We start from the raw sequence: 26,478 nt of genomic DNA, 5'->3' as shown, positions 1-26,478 counted from the left end.
TACACCTAGTCATCTTATGCGGCAATATGCGCATGAACATAAGTAATCTGATACGTATTAGCAGAAGTTCATGCGAATGAACAAATTGTACGTACTTATGAACCGGTACGTATGAACACTATTTGACACCAAATATCAAACGTATGAACAACAAAACAGTCTTAAGCATATGGATCTTGTGCATGGGATAATATATTGCTATACATATATTAGAATATCAAATATTCTAATAACTTATAAGCTCAAAATATCTTATTTGAACAATCTTAAGCGTATGACTTATGATAGCAACTCCATGCGCATGAATTGATCAAATAAACGTATGAATGACAATCTTCAAACACGAACTTGAACACGGAATTCAAATCACACGGAATCAAAACAAATAGGACTGATCATGCGACTTCACGATGTCATAATTGAATCTCGCAATCTGATTTCAAATCTATTGAGAGAAACAACTCGAAATCAAAACTGAAACACTTCTATAGATCGATTGAACACAAAATTTGTCGATTAGCTAGATGTAGAGAGCCGAAAACTTCGAGGAATTGGGTTATGGTTCTAATCGACAATCAATAACGAACAAACGATATAAATAATTATTCGTTGAAGCTCAATTAACAATCATAGAATGTTTACAGACTCGTTTAAGAGCTCTCATACGCACGTAACTAACTTTCTAACAACCCATACGCATGAATGGAGTTTGTTGTGTTGTGTGTTACTTTCTAACAACCCAACTGAGCCCGAGTTGGAACCGGTTTGGACCCGAGCCAAACGCTGGCGTTATAATTAATTTGTAACCCTATGCTTTGAAACTGATCAAACGCAAACCGGTTAAAAACCGAATCAAACCTAGTCATCCCCCCCCACCCCACTCAAAAACAGGTTAAATACCAATATGTTTTGATATATTGTTTGGGCTGTTGCCACTTATCGAGATCATATTATCCGGTACCGGGCCTTTACTTACTGGCGAAGCATGGACACGAATGTCGGGGGGGGGGGGGGTGACTCAAAATGTATTTAAAAAAATCATAACGAGGGGGGGCCTCTAATTTTTGGGCGAAAACGGGTAAAATTACACTACGTATAAAAATTTTCGAACGAAAAACGGCAAAATTTACACTGTTGCGCGAAAAAACAGGGGGGCGGGGCCACCCCTGGCCCTCAATATCCTTCGCCAGTACCGTTACTTGCAGGTATTAGTGACCACTTATAGTAATCATGTGATCGTGATGCTTTGAATTTTGTTTTCATCTTTGAACTTATATGTGAGAGTTTTCAGTTTCCATAAATTAGGGGTGCAAAAGATATACCTTCGAGCCTCACAAATAAAGCTCGTTTAACTATGGAACCCGATTGTTCGTTTAGGCTCTTTTGTGTACTTTTAAGCTCTTTTACTCTTTAGGACTTCTATGTATTAGTTTCACACCGCAAAGGCAAGCTAGGGCCGGAATTTAGCTCGTTAAGGCAGTTCACACGAGTTTGATGTTGGGGAATTTATGCAAACGATTATCTTTGGATATCTGAGAGTCGTGAAAACACTATCAGATCAAAATTATTTGTGGTTCTCAAATATTTTGACCGGATGAAACTCAGAAATATGAGCAAGAATCAAGTATGGATTTGTGTATGTTATGATGAACCAGGGAAGTTACGTATGATCAAGATCAATAATATATTAGGGTTGTGTCAGTTATAACTGCTTAGCAGTTATAACATAATCATGTTTGAAATTCAAAAAACATCAGATGACGCTCCTGTTGTTTCATTAATATTAATAATAATATTAGTTACGAAATTTAATATAATTAAATTTCTGATACGTTTTTAATGAAACAACAAATGTCCGAAATAAAAAATATCCAAGCTGACCTGGTAGCTCGACCCCAGCCAGGGGCGCTGCCCCTTGGACCCTGCCAGAGGCTGCCGCCCCTCGCACCCCGCTACCAGGGGCGCTGCCCCCGGACCCACGCCAAGGGGGCGTTGCCCCCTTGGAACCCCCATGACTTAGGTGTTTCGCCCCTAAGTACCAATAGGATTATAAATTATAATAAGATCAAATAAGTATGCACCCCGCACCCCGACTTATTTAGATTCGTATTACAATTAACTTGATCAACAAGTTAATCCTTAATTACACTAAAATCACTAACATTTTAGCCGAGCTAAGGCTCATTTGGTGTTTCTTAAAATATATAAAAATAATTAAAAATGTATATAAGTTAAATAATAAAGGAGCTGAGTCAGAGCCGAGTTTTAAAAAAATGACTCACGGTTGTTTTGCACCTTTACCTTTACCTTGAAAAAATGACTCATGATCGTTTTGAACCTTGAAAAAATGACTCACTTGCAGCGGTGGCCAGCGATAGTTTTGCACCTTTACCTTGTATCCAAATGTAAACGAAAACATGCACCATCGGTCAGATCTTCCCCCTATTGTTTACACATGAAAACTAGTGATGGTTGAAACTTCCTTTATACTTGGTCCTTTTGAAACATATATACTTGTGTTGGGCTGCTGCCACTTATTGGGCCGAGATATTTTAATATCCGATATAAAACCTTCTAACCGTTTTCGTATCCTTGGGTTTTTACTATCAAATTCCAAACCCTAATTGCTTGCTTGTGTTGTAATTAAGAGTTTACAGTTTGCATAATCGAGATCTAAGTTACCTCTAACTTGGAGCTTGTTTTTTTTACTGAATGTTTTAAAATAGCTATTAGATGGTTACTTTCTCATGTGTTTTTGTTTTTTTAAAAGAATTAGGCACATAAAATGAGCTCGATAGGTGAGAATGTACACGCTAGGCTTAGCATGTTGCCTGAAGAAATCATTACACACATACTCTCTCTAATGCCTACTGAATACGCCGTGAAAACCAGCGTTTTATCCAAAAGTTGGAGGTACTCTTGGATGTTGCTCAAGAACCTTGACGTTGTTGCTCGTCAAAGACCTTTTGTCAATACATTGCAACTCATCTGTGGCTGCCCGGTGCTTGAAAGTTTATCTTTGAAAGTAATAATTTGGAAGAAGGAAGAAGATTACATATTCAATATCCCTACTCTGAAACGACTAAAACTAAGATTGCATAGAATGTTTACATCACTTTCCAACAAACTTATTTTGAACCTTCCTAATCTTGAATACCTATCTGTTCGTGGATTATTGGGCCCGATTTTTGTAATGGAAGATGTCTCATCTCTTGTTGAGGCTTCTGTTTCACGTATGGCTTCTGATTCACTTGATAGTGTAAAATCCAATCTTCAGTGTATCGAGTTCCTAAATGGAATTGTGGAGTTAAATCTCTTTCAATTCGCGAGTTTCTTTTATACTTTTCGTTGAAGACTCGGCACACTTCAACTCTGCCCATCTTTCGAAATATGAAGCATTTGAAGCTTACAAGATTTCCGCATAATACAGTAGTTCTTCAATTTCTTGAAAGTTGTCCCGAGTTGAAACATTTGAGTATTCTAAAGGTACTTTAGCTATTTTAAAACTTTTCTGCTGTACTTGTTTGCTCATATGCTAACATTTGTGTTAAACAAAACAAAAGGTGGTAGATCGTTGGTTTGAACCAAAGTGGGTTCCTGCTTGTATGCTAACAAACCTTACAACCATCAAGATTTCAAAATGTCAGGGGATGGAATCTGAAATGGATTTTATAAAATACATGCTAGGGAATGCAGAGGTGTTGAAGACGGTAACAGTCACTTTGGAAGTCAATAGCAGAGAAGATAAGAAGCGGTTGTGTGCACTCTTGCTTGAGCTTCCAAGGGCTTCCAGGTGTTGTGAGGTCCATTTTACTGTTAGAAAGTGATTCTACTGGTGGCTAATTAACTTAGTTTTTGACGTAAATATGACATGTATGATGCAACGGGCAGTCTTCTATTTTGGAATGGTAATCTGAACCAACTACTATATGTTAGTTTGTGAATATGGTATGTACTGAAAATCTAAAATCAAAGCTGCAATGTTACATTGAGATGTTTTGGTGCTACATCATGATGAACCATATTCAATGACTTATATACCAGTCTTCTCTATTTTGAACTTTAAACCACACATTAATGTTGATCAAAGTTAAGATGGCTGATTAAGTCCACAGATTTTAAACAACATAGCATACTAATTGAATCCCACTTTATGAATTGAACTTAAGTCCACAGATTTTAAACAACATAGCATACCATATGAACTACAAGATACGTTTGCTGTAGTTCTGTTTGTATCTAATAAATTTATTGCATATCCCGAATTTTTTTCTTTTGGGCCCTGTGCGGTTGCACGGGCTGCACAGCCCTTGGGCCGACCCTGCACTTAATGGTTCGTTGTTTCATCGATGATTATGTATTAGCGTTTTCACATAGATAGAAAAGACCCTTCTGCCTTTTGGCGTAGGACCAAAGGTGGTCGATCATCAAAATGGTTGTAGGATTTAATTAGAGCGTGGACGACTGCATTTTGAAAGTGATTTTCACAATATTATTTGTGTTTTGGGACCTTAAAATACATAGTTATAAACCCATATTGAGTCATAATTAAATAGACACATGGTTGATCATGTCTATAATTACATAAAACAAGTGCTTGTAATCTCACTTACACTTGATGCAAAAGATGGAAATAACATTCAATTACAAGTTATAAAACAAAGGGAAAGTTAAACTAAGAGTAAAAAAACAAACGGACCATTTTGTAAATAACTCTACATTTATGATGATTTATATTCTTAAAGTGCAATCTCAAGATAAATGATGGGCAAGCCATAACTAGATCAAATATGAGCAAAACATTACACCGCACACATCAAAATTTATTAAAAGTTACAAGAACCGGTAAATGAAACTCCAAATTCCAAAAGAGAAGACTCGATTCAATCCATTGAATAGCGTCCGTTTCACAGAAGTTTCTTAACTATCAGTTAATGAGGAACAATTATCAAGAAACTGAATCTCACAACACCTGGAAGCCCTTGGAAAATTAAGTACCTGTGTAGCTAATTGCATTTGTTCTTTTTTGCATGAGTTTCCGCATGGGATAGTTACCGTCTTCAAAACCTTTGCATTTCCCAGCATGTACTCCAAAAACTCCATATCACCCTTTTTGCCCATGAATTTTGAAAAGTTGATACTTTTAAGGTTTGTTAGCATACAAGTGGGAACCCAATTCAGTTCATCCCATGATACATGCTATTGTTTTTAACGGTATATATACGTTACAAAATGGTAAAAAAAAAGAAAAAAAAAGCAACTCAAGTACCTCCTCAATACATAGATATTTTAGCTCAGGAGAATATTCAAGAAATTTCAGGATTTCTTTAGTACGCCAAACACTTTTGAACTCCAAGTGCATCATATTCTGAAATATAGGCAAATGTACCTTGGGAGGGAAATAAAAGGAAAGGAGGTTATATGGTAATTATTTATTTGTCACATTTAAAACAATACTCTTGTTATAGACTTACACTTTTTTTTTAAAAAAAAAACCGGGGGTTTAGGGTATTTTTAGGGTACCCCTTTCACATACGAATTTCTGAATAACTGTTCTGTCAAGAAACTTACTTCATTATTATACTAGGTTAGGTATCCGTGTTTGGAACAAATAAATTTATTCAAACGACTACACAAATTCAACATACAAAAAATATGTTAAACTATTTATATAAGTATGTGTTATACGATATGATAAATTATATATTACATGATATGAAAATATATATGCACATATACATTTTGGAAATTCCTTAATCTAAATACTAATTTATATATAACATTTATAGTTTTATTTATAATTTTATTGTATCTATGTGTTCTTAACAACATATATAAGATATCAACCCCAATAATTAGTTCAAATTATTTTATCGATATGAGTGTTTTATATTGATAAAATATTTATTTTGAAACCATCTCTAAATTAACATAGTGGTAGAAAGAATATCATTGTGTCCGGACTTCAAACAATTTAGCTTTAACCATGTTAATGGTCCCAAATTATTGGTTGAACATAGAGAATCAAAGTGGATTTTCCAATAAATTACGAAATGCTATAGTTCTTACATATGATTTCTGAATTGATTCAGAAGTAATTCGCGAGATCATGCACTCTTCTTTCTTAGATATAACTTTTGTACATAATACATGTAAATATCCATTTGTTCCGTTTTAAAGTTTCAATGAGCAGATTCTTCTTCTTGATTTATATTAGTTCACGAAAAATGACTCTGAGTCTTGCGCAATCCAAAGTGTGTTAAAAATTTATAACCTCCAATTAATGTAATCAATGATAAAAGATTATTTAAGAGCGGTTTTTAGTATGCTATATCTAAATTATTGCACATTATTTTAAATAAGCTCTAAATGAGTGGGTCACGTCGACTCATATTAACTTTTTTCTAGCTCACATACAAATAAATAGTGAATTAATTTTGATTTTTTTAAACAAAGAAAATTCAAACTTTTTGACCCATTTGAGATTAAAAAAAATAAAAAACGGCCGTTTATTTGCAAATCGAAAAAGCCTGATTTGAATCGGAAACCAGATTTAATAACATCAAATATTTTTAAATTAATTGAGTAGTTGTACACAATAATTCATGTAGTGTCTAATGATAAGTTTGATGTACTATCTTTTATAATTGTTGGCTTCCCATTGGATTTGTCGTTGAAGTAATGCAAGATGGGATAAAGTTTTCTTTTGAATCTTAAGGTGACACGTGACACAAATGATCAAATTATGTGCCAAGTGACACAACGATGTTTTTGTTTATTATATCAAGGATTAAATAATCAAATTTTCATATAGCGTTTACTTACATTTTGTATTGTAACCTTTATCAACTTATGACAAAATTTTTGTTTTTCACAAACCTTGCTTTTTATACAACGTGTTTGAATCACATATATCTTCACGTTATCATGATACTTGTTTGGGCTGGGCCAGAATATATTAAAATAAAAAAAATACATTTTAATACTTGTTTGGGCTGGGCCAGAATATATTAAAATAAAAAAAATACATTTTAATACTTGTTCGTGATGGGATGTGCAAAAAGAAAATAGAGAAATTGATGCCCTAGTTGCCACGAAGCCGACGTTGGTTTTGCATTCGTTGTCATCTGTACAGGAAAGGAAAGGATTTCTGTTGATCAGGTTTCATCTTTGAGCTTATATAATTTAAGAGTTAATTCTCAGTTTCATTATAAATATTGATTACTTTTTTCTGATATCAAAACGCATGCATGTTTCTGATGTATGTTTGTTGAAAACTATTTGGAAGTGAAAATGACTTCTCATGTGTTTTTGTTTTGTGTTTTCTTTAACTACTAGGCATTAAAAATGAGCTCGATAGGTGAGAATGTACACGATAGGCTTAGCATGTTGCCTGAAGAAATCACCACACACATACTCTCTAATGCCTACTAAATACGCTGTCAGAACCAGCATTTTATCCAAAAGTTGGAGGTACTCTTGGATGTTCATCACTAACATTGACTTTGATGATATTTGCCCCCCACCCCTTGGTTTTGATAACTTTTCAAAATTTGTTGATCGGGTACTGGACTCTTGCAAAACATCTCAGCTTCAATCATTTCGGTTACTCTTCTCTAATAGAAGGTTTAAAAAACCAAGTGTATTAAGTTGGATTCATAAGGCAGTCAGGCTAAATGTTTGTGAACTTGACATACAAGTTGACCTTTTTGAGTTGCCTTTAAGCTTTTTCACTTGCAAGACGCTCACAAAATTAAGAATAGATCTTGAAAATGCTACTCTGTATCCGTGTGTGGTCAATCATCCTTACTTGAAAACTCTTGACATCGTTGTTCATGATAATCCCCTTGTCAATTTGTTTCCCCTCATTCGTGGCTGCCCAATGCATGAAAGTTTATCTTTGGATGGATGCCTCTGGAAGGAGGAAAACTACATATCCAATATCACTACTTTGAAACGGTTGAAACTAACATTGTCAGGAGAATATAGAAACTTTATCAGAAAAGTTGTTTTACGCGTCCCTAATCTTGAATACCTATTTGTTGGTGGAGTATTGGGCTCATTTTTTGTAATGGAAGATGTGTCATCTATGGTTGAAGCGTCAATTTCATTTAATAGTATAACATCCGATCATTTGTGTATCGAGTTTCTAAAGAAAATAAGTGGAGTTAAATCTCTTTCAATTGATAAGGTAAGGTTTTTGTTAGTCTTTACTCTTTGATTGGTTTTTGTTTTCACGTATTAACTGTAACTCTATACTTTTTTGTTGAAGTTTCCATTCATCACTTCAGCTCTACCCATCTTTCCAAATGTGAAGCATTTGAAGCTTACAAGATATTGTGGACTAGTTCTTCAATTCCTGGAAAGCTGTCCCGAGTTGAAACATTTGCGTATTGAAGAAGTACAGCTTGAGCTTTTTTAACTTTGAGTACTTTTTCGTTGCACTTATTTACTTGTATATATATGCTAACATTTGTGTTTTGTGATTTTCCTTTACTTCACCGCAGCTACCCTACCATGATCATAGCTGTCCCCACCACTGGAATCAAAATCTTTAGTTGGATCGCTACCATGTTGGGGGGGGGGGGGGGTTCGATACAATACAAAACACCCATGTTATTTGCTGTAGGGTCCATCTTTTTGTTCACCATAGGGGGGCTCACTGGAATAGTTCCAGCAAATTCTAGGCTAGACATTGCTCTACATGATACTTATTATGTGGTTGCACATTTCCATTATGTACTTTCTATGGGAGCCGTTTTTGCTTTATTTGCAGGATTTCACTATTGGGTAGGTAAAATCTTTGGTCGAACATATCCTGAAACTTTAGGTCAAATCCATTTTTGAAACAAAATAAAAGACGACAGGTCAACATTGGATTGAACCAAAGTTGGTTCCTACTTGTATGCTAACAAACCTTACAACCATCAAGATTTCAAAATGTTGGGGGAGGAAATCTGAAATGCAGTTTCTGGAATACATGTTGGGGAATGCAGAGGTGTTAAAGACGATAACAATCGCTTGGGAAATCTATCGCATGGAAGAAGAGAAGCGGTTGTGTGCACAGTTGCTTGGATTTCCAAGGGCTTCCAAGGGTTGTGAGATCCGTTTGATTGGTAGCAAGTGGCATTAATCTACTACTAGTTAATTAGCTTTTATGAAGTAAACATGACATGTATGATGCAATGGGCGTCTACTGAGTCTTCTATTTTGGGATTGTATTGTAAACCATCTACTTTATGTTAATTTGTGAATCTAGTATGTACTAAACATCTAAAATGAAGGCTGTAATGAAACATTGACATGTTTTAGTGCTATTACATCATTTTTTGGAAAATCTGATAGCGAGTTGCTTGGTCGAATGGTTTAGTTTGTCAGAAATGGCTCCAAATCTTTATGTTCGTTGTGTAAGGTTGGTACATGGTTCCAGGGTCGGAGAATTAGCCGGTTCCTACCGCTACCCCTTTTCCTTATTTGTTTTATATCAATTTTGCTATGTTTTCTTTTCTTTTCATAGAACATTACATAATATGCAAATTTTGTAGGCATCAAACAGAGAATGCTGTGAACACGAAAGTTCAAACATCAACATAGTCCAACTGGTTGTTAACAGTCACAGAACTCAAGAATTAACTTCCATTCAAAAATATGCTAAATTACATATTAGTTTCAACGTAAAAAGTGTGATATTGCGGATTTTATAATATTAAAATATTTAAGATTATATATCATATGCAGAAATATCAGAAATAAAAAGTATTCGGGTTTAAGTTAGCCCGCATATATTCGTTTTATATTCAGGTTCATATTCCTTACATGATTTTTGGGCTCATGTGGTGATGACTGATGAGGTTCATTTTTAATAACCTGTTGTTGCCGAGCTGGAACTGGCAACTTGCGAATGCGACCACTTTTAACACACCGAGTATAGAAACTTATAGATGAAATGTTGTCGCTCACGTTAGCTTAATATATAGTGACTGAAAACGAATTAACCTGAACCCGACGTACTAACTCAGAACCAAAATCATCTGGCTGATGAGGGAACACAGTATCAAGATATGGGAGCAGGTTTGGGTTTGGGACTAGGGTATAGAAATCGAATAATAAACTTCAAATTATTCATAAGGGTGGAGATGATAAAAAATCGAAGAAAGGGAAGTGCGATAGGTGAACTTGTTATAAGATAACATACCTGTAGGAAGTCCAATGAATAACAAAGCGTCAATCCTGAATATGACATCAATCTTAAATTTTTAAACATTGAACCGTTGTTGCCTGATGGGAACTTCCCCCATATTGCTATCAATGTCTTCATTTAACCCAAGCACGACACATTTAAAAACTGAGTTTAATCGTCAACCCGAAACCTCAATTCATCACATGTTCTAGTCATGCAAAAACTGTCATACTAATAAAATACAGAAACTTAAGCTTGTAATTTCAAGTCTGCTTTAAATGTTTTACAGTCATAACAAATAAACAATTCCATAACCGTCGATGCTGCTACGTTACGCCGCCACCACCACCCAACCGCTGATCTGCCGACACCACCACCTGACAGGACTAAAATATAAGCCTTTAAGCTAAAAAAAAGTAACTTTATTTAGTTATTTGGCAAATTAGATAATTAATTTCTAAAGACTTACAAAAATATATATATTATCTTTAGTTAACTAATAAATATATATCCATATTTAAATTTATATTTAATATCTAAGATAAAGATAAGTTATCATATTCGAAATTCTAATTGCTTAATTATTGTTCTCTGCATAGTAGAAGTCGATCAGTCAGGTATCCATGCGAGAGTTGCTTTTTTTTATGGTCGAACTCTAGTTAAAGTAATACTGAATGTTTAGTATTAATATATCAGCATTTTCACACTTTTTTACATATTAAAGTTTTGCATATTATTTGTGAATATTTTTAATTTCTGGGTTTTATTTTTAGGAATTATACCATGAGTTCCATAAGTGAGAATGTAGATGATAGGCTAAGCAGTTTGCCTGAAGACGTTCTTTCATACATACTCTCTCTAACGCCTACAAAATTTGCGGTGCAAACTACTATTTTGTCGAAAAGATGGAGGTACAGTTGGATGTTGGTCATGAACCTTGACTTTGATGATACCCATGGAAAACCCCCTGGTTCAGATACAAACCTTGACTTTGATTATATCCATGGAAAATCCCGTAGTTTAGATAGATTTGTGGATCAGGTATTCAAGTATCGCAAAATATCCCAAGTTAATTCTTTCCGACTACACTTATCTAGTTATTATTCGTGTGCATCAAGTTGGATTGATAAGGCAGTCCAGTTAAACGTTCATGAGCTTGACATACACGCTGTGAAAGTTGAGCCACCTTTAAGCATGTTCACTTGCAAGACACTTACAAAGTTAAGATTAAGATATAATGTAGATGATGATGATCAGAGTGTTTGGAAGTGGACATCTTCTGTCTGCCTTCCTTGCCTGAAAACTCTAGACATCTGTCACACCCGGCCCTGAGCGGCGGAAACAGCCGGGCGCGCGCGAGTGGGGATTGATAATTAAGCACGGGCCATTGCAAATATTCAAAGATTTTCATTGCGCATGAAATGTTTGATACAAATACATTACATTGTTTAAAAATTACATAAAAACATCCAAGTATAAAAACTGTTGAAGATTTCCATGCCATATCCCCTTGCGCGGCGGGAACAACCACGCGCATCGAAGGGATAGAACTAAAATCTTCCAAAAAGCTAGTTTTAGATGTTCAGCGTGAGGTGCTCTAAGTGTGACTCCATGCGCTACCTAAATATCTCCTGAAAGACACGTAAAAACATTTGAATCAGTATAAACTGAGTGAGTTCACAAGTTTTAGTAACTTGATAAATCGTATTGCATCATAATCTTGATACAAATCATTCTGAAACATAATTCTGATATCTTCATTAAAACACATGCTTGGTAAAACATAGTTCTATCAACATATTCTGATAAAATCGTTCCGCGGTTTACGCGCGAACATTTCTGGGAACTGTGCTCGTCTATGCAAAGTGGCGCTGCCACTACGAGCTAAAATAAGTAATACCGTCCCGCGGGTTACGCGCGAACGTTTCAGGAAAATGTGCTCGTCCATGCAAAGTGGCGCTGCCACTACGAGCTAATCAATAATTCCGTCCCGCGGGTTACGCGCGGACGTTGTGCCGGGAAAACAAGGCGCTCGTCCATGCAAAGAGGTGCGACCCCTACGAGCGGGCTCAAACCCATAGTACTGCCCCATGACCATACTAGGCACTCGTCCATGCAAAGAGATGCGACCCCTACGAGTGGGTGGATCAAACCAGCAGTCCCTACCCTTAGAGTTCCAATGGTAAAGTGATCACTTACTCGGGTTCTAGCGCACACACATCGAAAACCTTAGATAACCGTTCGCATTGCTCATCATGAAATATAATTTAAACACATAATCGCTTGTATAGCTTGTAAGTATACCATGATAAAACATTATTTAAGTACGTGTCCCTCGCCCCGAAAACAGTTTAAAAACAGTGAAAACAGCGAGAATAGGGGCTGTGAGACTCACCTGTGGTTCTTGTTAAGGGATTAAATCGAGATTCGGGTTTTCTTGGTGTTGGCCTTGGAATTGAAGGTCTAGAATACGATTAAATAACAAGAAGTATATATATTAAGATCAAGAAATAGGAGAATATAAGGGTTGGAAAGTAGATCTCAAGGTTATATTCTCGGCTTACCTAGTAACAGGATCGGAAATGAAAACAACGGATGCTTGGGAGAGGATTAGTGCAAGTTTGCAGTTCTTTGAAGTGTGTTTTGGGTGATAATTTAGGTTACATATTTATAGGCAACTCAAGGGAACACAATCCCTTGCTTTAGGGGATTGTAATCTTTTCATATCTAGGGGTAATGATGATAAAGTATGGAAATTATTATTATTTATTTAAGAGTGGAGTAGTGGATAAAAGATTTTGATTTGATTTGGTCAGGACATGCAGGTCTGGGGTTGGTGAGAATAGGGTGGCTGACAGTTGACTTTTCATGTTACAGTGTGCTTTTTCAGGTACTTTTGTTAGTGTACAGTAAAAAGTGGAAAATCTCTGAAACACGCTACTGTTTCCTTTTGGGCGGGAGTAATCTCCTTACAACTGGAGAATAGACTAAGTGTTCTGCGCGTATTACTTTGTGCGCATAGCTTTCTGCGTGAAGGACATTTCTTTGCTGCGGGTAGGTGCGTGACCTTCTCGCAGTCAGGGACATTGAGTTTTATTTGTAGATTCTCCAGGTGGTCTTGGTATTTCAACATAGTGATCAGTTATGTTGAAGTCAACTCCATCTTGGAGCTTCAGACAAACTAGCTCTCAATGTTCCCGCCATGCGGGGAGGTTAGTTCCCTTCCGCACGCGCATAAACGATTTAGGATGCACCCGCCTTAGCATCATGCGTGACGGTCAACCCATTAGACATCATAACGTTAAGGTACATGAAAACATAAAGCCAAAACATTCGCGCATGGCGCATATAACATATGCCCACGCTGGTTCTTAACATGGCGCGCTCGCGCAGGGCGCACATAACAAATGCACGCGCTGATTCTAACATAGCGCGCTCGCGCAGGGCGCACATAACAAATGCACGCGCTGACTAACATGGCGCGCTCGATATTTACAATCACCTAATTATTAGGTTGATTACTTAGTTTATAGGATTGAGAAATTTACCGGGTGTCACATTCTCCCCCTGTTAAGCGAATTTCGTCCCGAAATTTAGGAGACGTTGCTGGCAGAAGCCATGCTCTGAAAGAGGTGTGGGTATTTCTGGCGCATTTGATCTTCTCTTTCCCAAGTGAATTCAGGCCCACGCCTCGAGTTCCATTGAACCTTTACTAACTTGATTTTGCTTCTGCGCAACTTTTGTTCCTTCCAATCGGTTACTGCTATAGGTTCTTCTACGAAGTGCAGCTGTTTGTCGATGTGAATCTCTTCCAACGGCAAAATCAACGTTTCATCAGATAAACACTTTTTGAGGTTGGACACATGAAACGTATCATGAACTCCACTGAGTTCGGCGGGTAAACGGAGTTTATAAGCAACCGGACCGATCCTTTCCAGGATCTCAAATGGTCCAATGTAGCGCGGATTCAACTTTCCTCGCTTGCCGAAACGGGGGACTCCTTTCCATGGAGAGACTTTCAAAAGTACTTTATCCCCTACTCGAAATTCCAGTGGTTTCCTTCGCACATCTGCGTAGCTCTTCTGTCTATCGCGCGCTATCTTAAGGCGATCCCTTATCTGAAAAATCTTGTCTGTTGTTTCTTGGATCAATTCTGGACCAGTCATTTGCTTTTCACCCACCTCAGCCCAGCACAGTGGGGATCTACACTTGCGTCCGTACAAAGCTTCGAACGGCGCAGCCTTGATACTTGTGTGATAGCTGTTGTTGTAAGAAAATTCAACCAATGGGAGATGAGTATCCCAGCTACCACCGAAATCGATTGCGCACAGCGCGCAGCATATCTTCCAATGTCTGGATTGTTCGCTCGCTTTGCCCATCCGTTTGAGGATGATAAGCTGTACTCATATCAAGGCGAGTACCTAGAGCTCCTTGTAACGATCTCCAAAATCTTGAGGTGAACCGACTATCTCTATCAGAAATGATGGACACTGGGACTCCATGTTTTGAAACTACTTCTCGAATATACAATCGGGCTAACTTTTCCATCTTATCGGTTTCCTTGATCGGCAGGAAGTGTGCTGACTTAGTTAGCCGATCCACAATAACCCAGATCGTGTCGTAACCCCCAGGTGTCCTTGGCAGTTTGGTGATGAAGTCCATAGAGATTTGTTCCCACTTCCACATGGGAATTTCTGGCTGTTGAAGCAACCCTGATGGTTTCTGGTATTCAGCCTTTACCTTCGAACACGTCAGGCACTTACTGACATACGTCGCGATGGCGCCTTTAAGATTGGGCCACCAATACAGCGCTTTAACATCTTGGTACATCTTGTCTGCGCCAGGATGTACGGAATACCGCGTCTTGTGAGCTTCGTTTAATACTTGCTCGCGCAATCCTCCCTTGAGAGGGACCCATATGCGGTTAGCGAAATATAGATTGCCGTTCTTAAGTTCCAAATTCTTAATCATACCCCCAAGGGATTCGTTTTTAGCAAACTCTGGTTTCAAAGCTTCTTGCTGAGCGTCTCGGATGCGGGTAGAGAGATCTGCGTGAATGGTCAACCTTAGAGCCTTGACTCGTAGCGTTTTTATTCGCTCCTTCCTACTTAGCGCGTCTGCTACCACATTCGCCTTTCCAGGGTGGTACTTTATTTCACAATCATAATCGTTCAACAATTCAACCCATCTTCGTTGCCTCATGTTTAAATCCTTTTGATCAAATATATGTTGAAGGCTCTTGTGATCCGTAAAGATTACACACTTTGTACCATAGAGGTAATGGCGCCAAATCTTTAGCGCGAAGACAACCGCTCCAAGTTCCAGATCATGCGTTGCGTAGTTCTTCTCATTGGTCTTGAGTTGGCGCGAGGCATACGCTATGACTTTGTCTCGCTGCATAAGGACACATCCGAGTCCCTGATGTGAAGCGTCACAGTAAACGACGATGTCGTTCGTCCCTTCGGGCAGAGACAAAATTGGCGCACTACATAACTTCTGTTTCAACATTTGAAACGCTGCTTCCTGATTTTCGCCCCAAACAAACTTCTTGTCTTTCTGAGTTAGCGCGGTCAGAGGTAGAGCTATCTTGGAGAAGTTCTCAATGAAGCGTCGATAGTAGCCAGCTAGTCCTAGGAATTGCCTCACCTCAGTTGGGGTTTTTGGCGCTTCCCAGTTTTCGATGGCCTTGACTTTGGAAGGATCAACGTGTATTCCTTTCTCGTTTACAACGTGACCAAGAAAATGAACTTCTCTAAGCCAAAACTCGCACTTGGAAAACTTCGCATACAACTTTTCTTTCCTTAACAATTCCAGAATCAATCTCAGGTGTTGCTCATGCTCGGCCTTGGTCCGAGAGTAAATCAGAATATCATCTATAAACACAATCACAAACTTGTCCAAGTATGGTTTGCATACGCGGTTCATCAGATCCATGAATACAGCCGGCGCATTAGTTAGCCCGAAAGGCATCACTAAGAACTCATAATGGCCGTATCTAGTTCGGAAGGCTGTTTTCGACACATCTTCCTCATGGACCCTAAGTTGGTGGTATCCTGACCGTAGATCTATCTTCGAATAATAACTGGATCCCTGCAACTGGTCAAATAAGTCGTCAATCCTCGGTAAGGGGTACCGATTTTTGACTGTCAGCTTATTCAGCTCCCTGTAGTCAATACACATTCTGAACGAACCATCCTTCTTCTTAACAAACAGTACTGGAGCTCCCCAAGGTGAAAAGCTTGGGCGTATGAAACCCTTATCCAATAGTTCCTGTAACTGATTGGATAGCTCTTGCATCTCAGATGGAGCTAGTCGATAAGGCGCTCGAGCTACTGGCGCAGCTCCTGGGACTAAATCAATACAAAATTCTACTTGTCGCGGCTGCGGCAATCCGGGCAAATCTTCAGGAAAAACTTCTGGAAATTCGCGCACTACTGGTAAGTCTTCAATTCTTCGCTCATCTCCTTTCTTCTCTACTACATGCGCCAGGAAGGCGTAGCACCCTTTCCTTAGGCACTTACGCGCCTTTAGGCACGAAATCAGTTTCGTCGCAACTCCCCTTCTTTCCCCTTGAATTACCAAGGTTTCTCCGTTCAACAGTGGGATCCGAACCTGCTTCTCATGGCAAATAACTTCCGCGTGGTTCTCGACTAACCAATCCATACCTACCACAATGTCAAAACTTCCCAAGTCTATTGGCAACAAATTAATATTGAACCCGTGACCTCCCATGACTATTACACATTCTTCAGTTCTTTCGTTCGCGCATAACTGCCTACCATTGGCTAGTTCTATAGTATAAGGCGTGTCTAGCCTACTGGTTGCTAAGCCTAGGGAGTTTTTAAATTCAGCAGATATAAAACTTAGGTCAGCGCCAGTATCAAATAAGACAGATGCAAAATGTCCGTTAAGCAAAAACGTACCGGTTACCACATTCGGCTCTTCTTTAGCTTCGCCTGCGCCGATCACAAAAGCTCTTCCGCGAGCTTGGTTTCCCTTTTGCGGGCAATCCCGACTAAAATGCCCTGGCTTCCCGCATGCGTAGCAGTTGTCGCTTGCTCCAGCTTCTCTGACACGGCAATTCATCGTCTTGTGCCCTGGTCTGCCACATTTGGCGCATTCGATTCTTGCGCATTCACCCTCGTGGTGATACTTGCATTTGTTGCACCATGGGCGAGGCCCGCTGTATCCTTTTCTTGATGGCTCCGCGGCTTGGATCGCGTAAGCCCTTACGCTCTCCTGCTTCTTGAACGGTGGCTGCTTGGAGTCGGACCCTCGGTGGTGAGAGTTCCACTTCCTCTTGGGATCAGAGGTTCGCTGCTCGATTCCGCGCGTAGTTAACATACCCGCACGGACCGTATCCCTTGTAAGGGTGATGGCCCGCGCTACCGCCTCATCAAAGGTTGGAGGCGCTGCGGCGTTGAGCGGAACCCTAACAACAGGAGGTAACCCAAAAATATACCTCTCGATCTTCTTTTCCTCCGTGTTTGCCATGTCTGGCACCAACTGGCAAAGCTCGTTGAACCGGTTGTTGTAGGCGTCGATATCCGTTCCTACCATGGTGTGGTTCCAGAATTCCTGTTGTAGGTTCTGAATTTCTGCGCGAGAGCAGAACTTTCTCATCAACATTTCCTTCAGTTCCTCCCAGGTCTTGTGGAGAGCAACTTCTCGCCCCAATGTTTTCGTTTGAAGCTTCCACCAAGACGAAGCTGCTTCTTGGAACATGCAGGTCGTGTAAAGGACCTTCTGGTTCTCACTACATCCGCTAATGGAGAGAACTGTCTCCATCTTGTCAATCCAGTTGTAGAGCCCAATGGCCCCTTCGGTACCCTTGAATGGCCAAGGCTTACAGGCCATGAATGTCTTGTAGGAGCATCCTTTGTCCAAGGCTCCTGATTCGGGTTCTGGGGTCTCATTCTGACGACCCTGACTTGATTCGGCCTTGCTGGCCTCATGTGTTGCGATTGCTTGCGCGATTATTTCCGCGAGTTCCTCGGGTGTCATGGTAATTCCTTTGGCTTTAGTTGGAGGCATTCTCGCTTTAAAAGAGAATGAAAATATATCAAACTTAGCGCATGTACTCTGAGCACATAATGTTATCATTATTTACTACACCGTGTGACCCGTGTTCCTAAGTGTGTGTATAGTTTCTTTTGAAAATATTTTCTTTGAAAAATATTTCATGTGATTCCCCAACGGTTATAGTCTAGGTTAAAACTTCTTTTCCTAGTTCGCTATAACCAGTGCTCTGATACCAATCTGTCACACCCGGCCCTGAGCGGCGGAAACAGCCGGGCGCGCGCGAGTGGGGATTGATAATTAAGCACGGGCCATTGCAAACATTCAAAGATTTTCATTGCGCATGAAATGTTTGATACAAATACATTACATTGTTTAAAAATTACATAAAAACATCCAAGTATAAAAACTGTTGAAGATTTCCATGCCATATCCCCTTGCGCGGCGGGAACAACCACGCGCATCGAAGGGATAGAACTAAAATCTTCCAAAAAGCTAGTTTTAGATGTTCAGCGTGAGGTGCTCTAAGTGTGACTCCATGCGCTACCTAAATATCTCCTGAAAGACACGTAAAAACATTTGAATCAGTATAAACTGAGTGAGTTCACAAGTTTTAGTAACTTGATAAATCGTATTGCATCATAATCTTGATACAAATCATTCTGAAACATAATTCTGATATCTTCATTAAAACACATGCTTGGTAAAACATAGTTCTATCAACATATTCTGATAAAATCGTTCCGCGGTTTACGCGCGAACATTTCTGGGAACTGTGCTCGTCTATGCAAAGTGGCGCTGCCACTACGAGCTAAAATAAGTAATACCGTCCCGCGGGTTACGCGCGAACGTTTCAGGAAAATGTGCTCGTCCATGCAAAGTGGCGCTGCCACTACGAGCTAATCAATAATTCTGTCCCGCGGGTTACGCGCGGACGTTGTGCCGGAAAACAAGGCGCTCGTCCATGCAAAGAGGTGCGACCCCTACGAGCGGGCTCAAACCCATAGTACTGCCCCATGACCATACTAGGCACTCGTCCATGCAAAGAGGTGCGACCCCTACGAGTGGGTGGATCAAACCAGCAGTCCCTACCCTTAGAGTTCCAATGGTAAAGTGATCACTTACTCGGGTTCTAGCGCACACACATCGAAAACCTTAGATAACCGTTCGCATTGCTCATCATGAAATATAATTTAAACACATAATCGCTTGTATAGCTTGTAAGTATACCATGATAAAACATTATTTAAGTACGTGTCCCTCGCCCCGAAAACAGTTTAAAAACAGTGAAAACAGCGAGAATAGGGGCTGTGAGACTCACCTGTGGTTCTTGTTAAGGGATTAAATCGAGATTCGGGTTTTCTTGGTGTTGGCCTTGGAATTGAAGGTCTAGAATACGATTAAATAACAAGAAGTATATATATTAAGATCAAGAAATAGGAGAATATAAGGGTTGGAAAGTAGATCTCAAGGTTATATTCTCGGCTTACCAAGTAACAGGATCGGAAATGAAAACAACGGATGCTTGGGAGAGGATTAGTGCAAGTTTGCAGTTCTTCGAAGTGTGTTTTGGGTGATAATTTAGGTTACATATTTATAGGCAACTCAAGGGAACACAATCCCTTGCTTTAGGGGATTGTAATCTTTTCATATCTAGGGGTAATGATGATAAAGTATGGAAATTATTATTATTTATTTAAGAGTGGAGTAGTGGATAAAAGATTTTGATTTGATTTGGTCAGGACATGCAGGTCTGGGGTTGGTGAGAATAGGGTGGCTGACAGTTGACTTTTCATGTTACAGTGTGCTTTTTCAGGTACTTTTGTTAGTGTACAGTAAAAAGTGGAAAATCTCTGAAACACGCTACTGTTTCCTTTTGGGCGGGAGTAATCTCCTTACAACTGGAGAATAGACTAAGTGTTCTGCGCGTATTACTTTGTGCGCATAGCTTTCTGCGTGAAGGACATTTCTTTGCTGCGGGTAGGTGCGTGACCTTCTCGCAGTCAGGGACATTGAGTTTTATTTGTAGATTCTCCAGGTGGTCTTGGTATTTCAACATAGTGATCAGTTATGTTGAAGTCAACTCCATCTTGGAGCTTCAGACAAACTAGCTCTCAATGTTCCCGCCATGCGGGGAGGTTAGTTCCCTTCCGCACGCGCATAAACGATTTAGGATGCACCCGCCTTAGCATCATGCGTGACGGTCAACCCATTAGACATCATAGCGTTAAGGTACATGAAAACATAAAGCCAAAACATTCGCGCATGGCGCATATAACATATGCCCACGCTGGTTCTTAACATGGCGCGCTCGCGCAGGGCGCACATAACAAATGCACGCGCTGATTCTAACATAGCGCGCTCGCGCAGGGCGCACATAACAAATGCACGCGCTGACTAACATGGCGCGCTCGATATTTACAATCACCTAATTATTAGGTTGATTACTTAGTTTATAGGATTGAGAAATTTACCGGGTGTCACAACATCGTTGTATATAAGAATCCTTTTCAGAGTACATTTAAACTCATTAGTGGTTGCCCAATGCTTGAATGTTTATCTTTGGAAGTAACAATTCGCAACGATGAAAAAAATTACATATTCAATATTCCTACTTTGAAACGGCTGAAACTAACATTTTCATCGGTTATCACCATAGTAGTCAAAGAAGTAGTTTTAAACGTCCCTAATCTTGAATACCTCTTCGTTGGTGGAGTATTGTACTCGTTTTTTGTAATGGAAGATGTGTCATCTTTGGTTGAGGCATCTATTTCTTTTTCTGAGATAACATATAATTATTTGTGGGTTGAGCTTCTAACGGGAATAAGTGGAGTTAAATCACTTTCGGCTCACAACGTAAGCTCGCATGTGGACATAAATATCCCATTCACTTCATATATGCCTATCTTTCCGAATATGAAGCATTTGGAGTTGAAAGGGTTTTGGCATTACAGACTAATCCATCGATTTCTTAGTACTCCAGGGTTGAAACATTTGGGTATAGAAAAGGTATATACATGATTTATCTTCTAAAGATTTATCTTATGTGCCTATTAACCTCTTATACATATCTTTGTACATTAATGGTTTTCTCTATTTTGTTTGTGCTGGAAACAAAAGCCTGTAGGATATAGCTGGATTAAGCGAAAGTTGGTTCGTAAACTAAAAAGCCTCACAACCATCAACATTTCATTTAATGAGTGTTGGAAACTTGATAGATTGTTTCTGAAATACATATTGCGGGATGCAAAGGTGTTGAAGACGGTAACAATCACTTGGAAATACTCAAACAATGTAGAAGAAGAAGCGCGGTTGTGTGGACGATTGCGAAAGCTCCCTAGAGCTTCCACCTGTTGTGAGATCCATTTTCATGGGAACTGGTCTCATTCTACTATTAGTTAGTTTGCATGTAAGCATATGCATTTTGCAATAATATGAAACTTCTCCTTTGCTCCTAATGACTATACATGAGTTAACTCACTGATTATTATTTCAAAGAATTGTGATGACTATTATTTTTGGATTTTATCAATTTTATTTGCTGAATGGTGTTTTTTTTCTTTCATCATCTGTTTAGATGATTTTTTAATACGCCACTCTTACCCATGATTTATTGATTTAGTGGTAGGGTGTCTCTTATAAAAATAAGTTGATAGGTTAAAGTTCTTGGAAGTACAAAGTTTTGAGGATTTAGTGGTTAAAAATTTTATGTTATAAGGCTATGCGTAATGGAGGGGCTACAAATTGGGGCGAATTGCGACACGTGACGCCCAGTCAGCAATGGGTGTGAATTTGTTTTTTGGGGTGTAATTGTGTATGGGCTACAAATAGTAATATAATAATATATATATGTTATATATATACATATATATATATATATATATATATATATAGCCCACACACAAACAAAATAAAATGATAATAATTTTTCTTCCTTTCCGGCGACAATTTCCCCCTGCCCCTTATCGCCCCAAAATCGCCCAGGGGCGGTGTTCCCCCCAAATTTTCCCTTGTCGCCCTCACTTCTCGCCCCATTACACTCAACCTAAATGAAGGGAAAAAAAGAGGGAAGAAAGCCACTCTTGCTGTCAAATTTATTAGTACACAAGCACACAAGTTTAAACAAATATTTTAACACAAATAATGAAATTCTGAATGCCTTAGTTTTAGAATGGGACTACCCTATAAAATAGTAATAGAGTTTTGAAATTTTCCAATTAGGTCATTCATAAAAGATGGCTTTGTTCCAATCAGGTCGATCACTAAAGTTGTATTTTTGTTCTAATCCTAGATATTAAAAAATGTTTTGTTCCAATCAGGTCACTAGAGTTTCATTTTTGTTCTAATCCTATATATTTTACCTAGAGAGCAGGTTATGCATGTTTTTTTGAAATCTTTAAATACTATTAAAGCAATACAATGTGGACACATGGTCTTTTTCTAGGCTGTCCACATGTGCAAACTAGTCACCATATTTCCATTCTCAAGTGCTCTAATATTCTGTCATGTGTCATGTTGACCAAACACCAAAAAACTTATTTAAACCTTAATATTTTCCATCAAAATCATTTTAATCTCTCTCTCTCTCGATCGACTTACTAGCTCCACCATCTACCATCTTCTATATTCCGGTTATTTAATACTCTAATTGCCAACAATGTTATTTGATTTTCCGGCAAGGTAATATCTTTTTTCGGTAAGGTTTTCCGATATGGTTTTATATTTATTTTAATTGTTATATGAATTTGTAATAATCTCTTTAGGTTGTATATCAAAATCCAAGATTGAATTGATATTTTGAAGTTATTACGGTTTTCCGGTAAAGTTTCCGGTAAGATTTTTGTCACAAATTCAACGTTTTCCGGTAAGTTTATATATTATACTCTAATGGCCAACAATGTTATATGATTTTCCGGCAAGGTAATATCTTTTTCCGCTAAGGTTTTCCGAAATGGTTTTATATTTATTTTAATTGTTATATGATTTTGTAATAATCTCTTTAGGCTGTATATCAAAATCCAAGATTGAATTGATATTTTGAAGTTATTACGGTTTTCTGGTAAGATTTTTGTTTTCCGTTTTTGTTTGTATTTAATCTCTATCTCTCTCTCCTTATCTCTCTCGGCTTACTAACTCCACCATCCACCATCTTCTATATTCCGGTAATGTAGATCGAGATTAATCGTTTTCCGGTAAGGTTATATATTATACTCTAATGGCCAACAATGTTATATGATTTTCCGGCAAGGTTATATCTTTTTCCGGCAACATCATATTTTCTTCCGGTTATTGTAGATCTAACCTTTTTATTTTTGTTTTCATTGTTAACTGATTTTTTTAAAATCAGTTTAGGTTCCAAATCAAAAAAGGCGATGAAGCTAATATTTCTATGTTTTTCTGTTTTTTCGGTAAGTTTTTCCGTTCATGTGTTATACCTATAACAATGGTTGTTTTATATTTATTTGAAGTTTTATATTTTTCCTGTTTTTTCTTTCACATGTTGTTCTTCTAGGTTCTAAATAAAAAGTTTCATCCATGGACATTATCATTATTCTTTTTCCGGTAAGGCCAATAATTAATTGTAAATCAATGGCTTATTATTCCATAACATGTAGCATTTCCGCGACTATTTTTTTTTAATTTCTAAAACGATTACAATTTCGAATTTTAAATTCCAAATTTATGTTAAAGTTAAAATTTGTAAATGGTTGGTTAATATTCCATAACGTCTAAACTTACCATTATTACAATTTATTATTTTCTAAAACTATTTGATTTAAAAAGTTAAAATTTCCAAATTTAAACTAAAGTTTATTTTTTATATCATTGCTGGTCAAACGTTTAAGTTGGTCAAACATTTTTAAATTGCCTGGTCAAACATTAAAGTTGATTTTAACTTTAAGTTGAACTTTTTAAATGAGTGATTAAACAAACATTCATAATGTCAAAAATTACCATCACTAAAATTTATTATTTCTAAAACGATGTAATTTAAAATTTATAAATTTTCAAATTTAAATTAAAGTTGAATTTTATGCATTACTGGGTAAATATTTCATAACATGTAACATTACCACGATTAAAATTTATTATTTGTAAAACGAATATTAATATTTAATTTTCTCATTTCAGGTTTTGTTCCGAACTTGATATAGCTAATTTCATGGGTTGAAGATTTGTTGATAAGATATCTTATTTTTTGTTTAATATTGATGTATATTTTTTGTTATTATTCATGTGTTTATGTATTTTTCACAATTCATGTAATTTATTTAATTTTTATATAATCAATCATATATAGTCATTATCTAATTTTTATTAACATTTACTAATTATAAATATACTAAATTTACTAAACTAAATATAATATTTATTTTTAAAATTAAAATACATATTAAATTATAATATTCATCTTCCACATATAATTTATTCTAGAATTTAATAAAGATATTAATGTACATAACTGATTCCATTATTAATTAACCTTTTGACTATAATTTGAAATTCAAATTCAAATTATTATTGACTATATTTAAAGGTTTGACTAAATTAACTATAATTAAGGAAATAATTTATGTTTTATATAATATTAAATAAAATTATATAACCGTATATAATTATAAAGTTTCTAAATTTTTATTAATATTTATTGAATTATAAATTTAGTAAATTTACTAAATCATAATAGTGATTTTTAAAATTAAACAAAAAAGTATAATATTGATTTTCCAAATATAATCTATTCTAAAAGTTTCTAAAAATATTAATCTACAATAAATTAATCCGTTATTATTCCAGAATTTTATAATTTAATAATAATAATAATAATAATAATAATAATTGACATTTTTACAAAATTTTGAAATTCAAATATATTTAAAGGTTTGACTATAATAACGATAGTTAATGAAACTATTATGTTTTTTGTTATTGTTATTTAATTCCTAAATTAAGTAACGTATTATTATTAAATATTAAACGATTTCGATTAACCTTAAATATTGAAATATTAAATTTATTATATAATAATTCATTTTAAATATGCATTTTGAATATAATCAACCGTTTATTTTAGGTAAAAAAAGATTTAAAATAAACCGCTTTAATTATATTCAAACTTATTGTTTAGTCAAATATTCAGTTACCTACTATATGCAAACTTATACATGGAGTTTTGTGTGGTTTATATTTTATATAATCTGCTATTGTGATGTAACAATTTTCAGGTGTGTTAGGAAAAGTGATTTTCTTTTGGTTGAAGTTTTCAAGATGTTGATAATGGTTTAATAGCAAAGAACATTATGAGTTATTTTGTTGATGTGTAATGGTTGTTATGCTCAAATTAACTTCTTGTAATTTGAAAGTTTTAATATTAAGACAATGTAAATCTATTAATTTCTGGTTGGTATGGTGATGTGTTTAGTGACAATGTAAATCTATCAAGTTTTAATAGTTAAAGAAATTTATGTTTGTTTAAATTGATGTGTAAGTTGATTATGTTTAGTGACATGTCATTCCACCCACGTGTCACGCGGGCTATAACCTAGTAGTTTAATATTGCAAAATAGTTTTTGAAAAATTGACAAAATAGTAAAATTTGAGAGAAAAAATTAAAAATTACAAAAAAAATATGAAAAAATTGTATAAAAATCAGATTTTTTTTTGCAATTTTTCGTAATTTAAAAATTATCTTTCTCTATTTTTACTAATTTTTCAACTTTTTAAAAAATATTTTGCAATGTCAAACTATTTAAAAATAAAAAAACTTACATAACCTGCTATCCAGATAAAATATTTAGAATTTGAACACAAAGAAAACTTTAGTGACATAATTGGAACAAATTATTTTTCGAGTGAGTTGATTGAAACAATTTCAAAACTTTGTTACTATTCAATAAATCTCTAAAGTAATCCTTTTTAACGCTTTGTATTTGGTAAAAACCTTCTACCATTTCCTTTGGGCTTGGACGATTCGGTAGATTCCGAATTAAGATGGGTTCGACTTGCATTATTCTCAAAATAATTTTAGTTGAGGCATTATATTATGTAGGTCCCGTGACCGGATCAAACAACACAACAAATTAAGAACTAGTTGTCTTGGATCAACCTCTCTATTAGTTGGCGGAAACAATTAGCAAGGACTGAGATCTCGGATCTTGTTGTGGTGTAGGGGAGGCCGAAAGTAAGAAGGTGGAGGGAGGAAGATAGAGTTTTATTGTTTAGATACTTAGGTTTTGAAAGGGATTTCTACTAAAGTTATGGAGAAATGGGTTAAGTGA

The 26,478-nt window shown here is 36.8% G+C and overlaps 3 protein-coding genes and 1 pseudogene across 3 annotated transcripts; all 4 read left to right on the top strand.

Annotated features, from left to right (window-relative positions):
* The first annotated feature begins 2,785 nt into the window (after positions 1–2,785).
* Positions 2,786–3,352, top strand: LOC143618341 (uncharacterized). Its single transcript, XM_077090592.1, has one exon. It carries the CDS (start codon positions 2,786–2,788, stop codon positions 3,350–3,352), a length of 567 nt encoding a protein of 188 aa, XP_076946707.1.
* Positions 3,353–3,390: 38 nt separating this feature from the next.
* LOC143618340 (putative FBD-associated F-box protein At5g38565) lies at positions 3,391–3,827 on the top strand. The gene is made up of 2 exons (XM_077090591.1): positions 3,391–3,486; positions 3,564–3,827. The coding sequence occupies exons 1-2, from the start codon at positions 3,391–3,393 to the stop codon at positions 3,825–3,827; spliced, it is 360 nt and encodes a 119-aa protein (XP_076946706.1).
* A 3,484-nt stretch (positions 3,828–7,311) lies between these two features.
* Positions 7,312–9,193, top strand: LOC143618339 (F-box/LRR-repeat protein At4g14103-like; annotated as a pseudogene).
* A 1,661-nt stretch (positions 9,194–10,854) lies between these two features.
* On the top strand, positions 10,855–21,352 carry LOC143618343 (F-box/LRR-repeat protein At3g59200-like). The gene is made up of 2 exons (XM_077090593.1): positions 10,855–11,491; positions 20,687–21,352. The coding sequence occupies exons 1-2, from the start codon at positions 10,964–10,966 to the stop codon at positions 21,218–21,220; spliced, it is 1,062 nt and encodes a 353-aa protein (XP_076946708.1). The 5' UTR covers positions 10,855–10,963; the 3' UTR covers positions 21,221–21,352.
* The last annotated feature ends 5,126 nt before the right edge of the window (positions 21,353–26,478 follow it).

This window comes from Bidens hawaiensis, unplaced genomic scaffold, assembly GCF_021521415.1.
Source record: "Bidens hawaiensis isolate Kalapana, Puna unplaced genomic scaffold, B.hawaiensis_p1.1 tig00069548_1, whole genome shotgun sequence".
Lineage (NCBI taxonomy): Eukaryota > Viridiplantae > Streptophyta > Magnoliopsida > Asterales > Asteraceae > Bidens > Bidens hawaiensis.
Note: the sequence above shows the minus strand (reverse complement) of the source record. Positions and strands in the feature narration are given on the sequence as shown.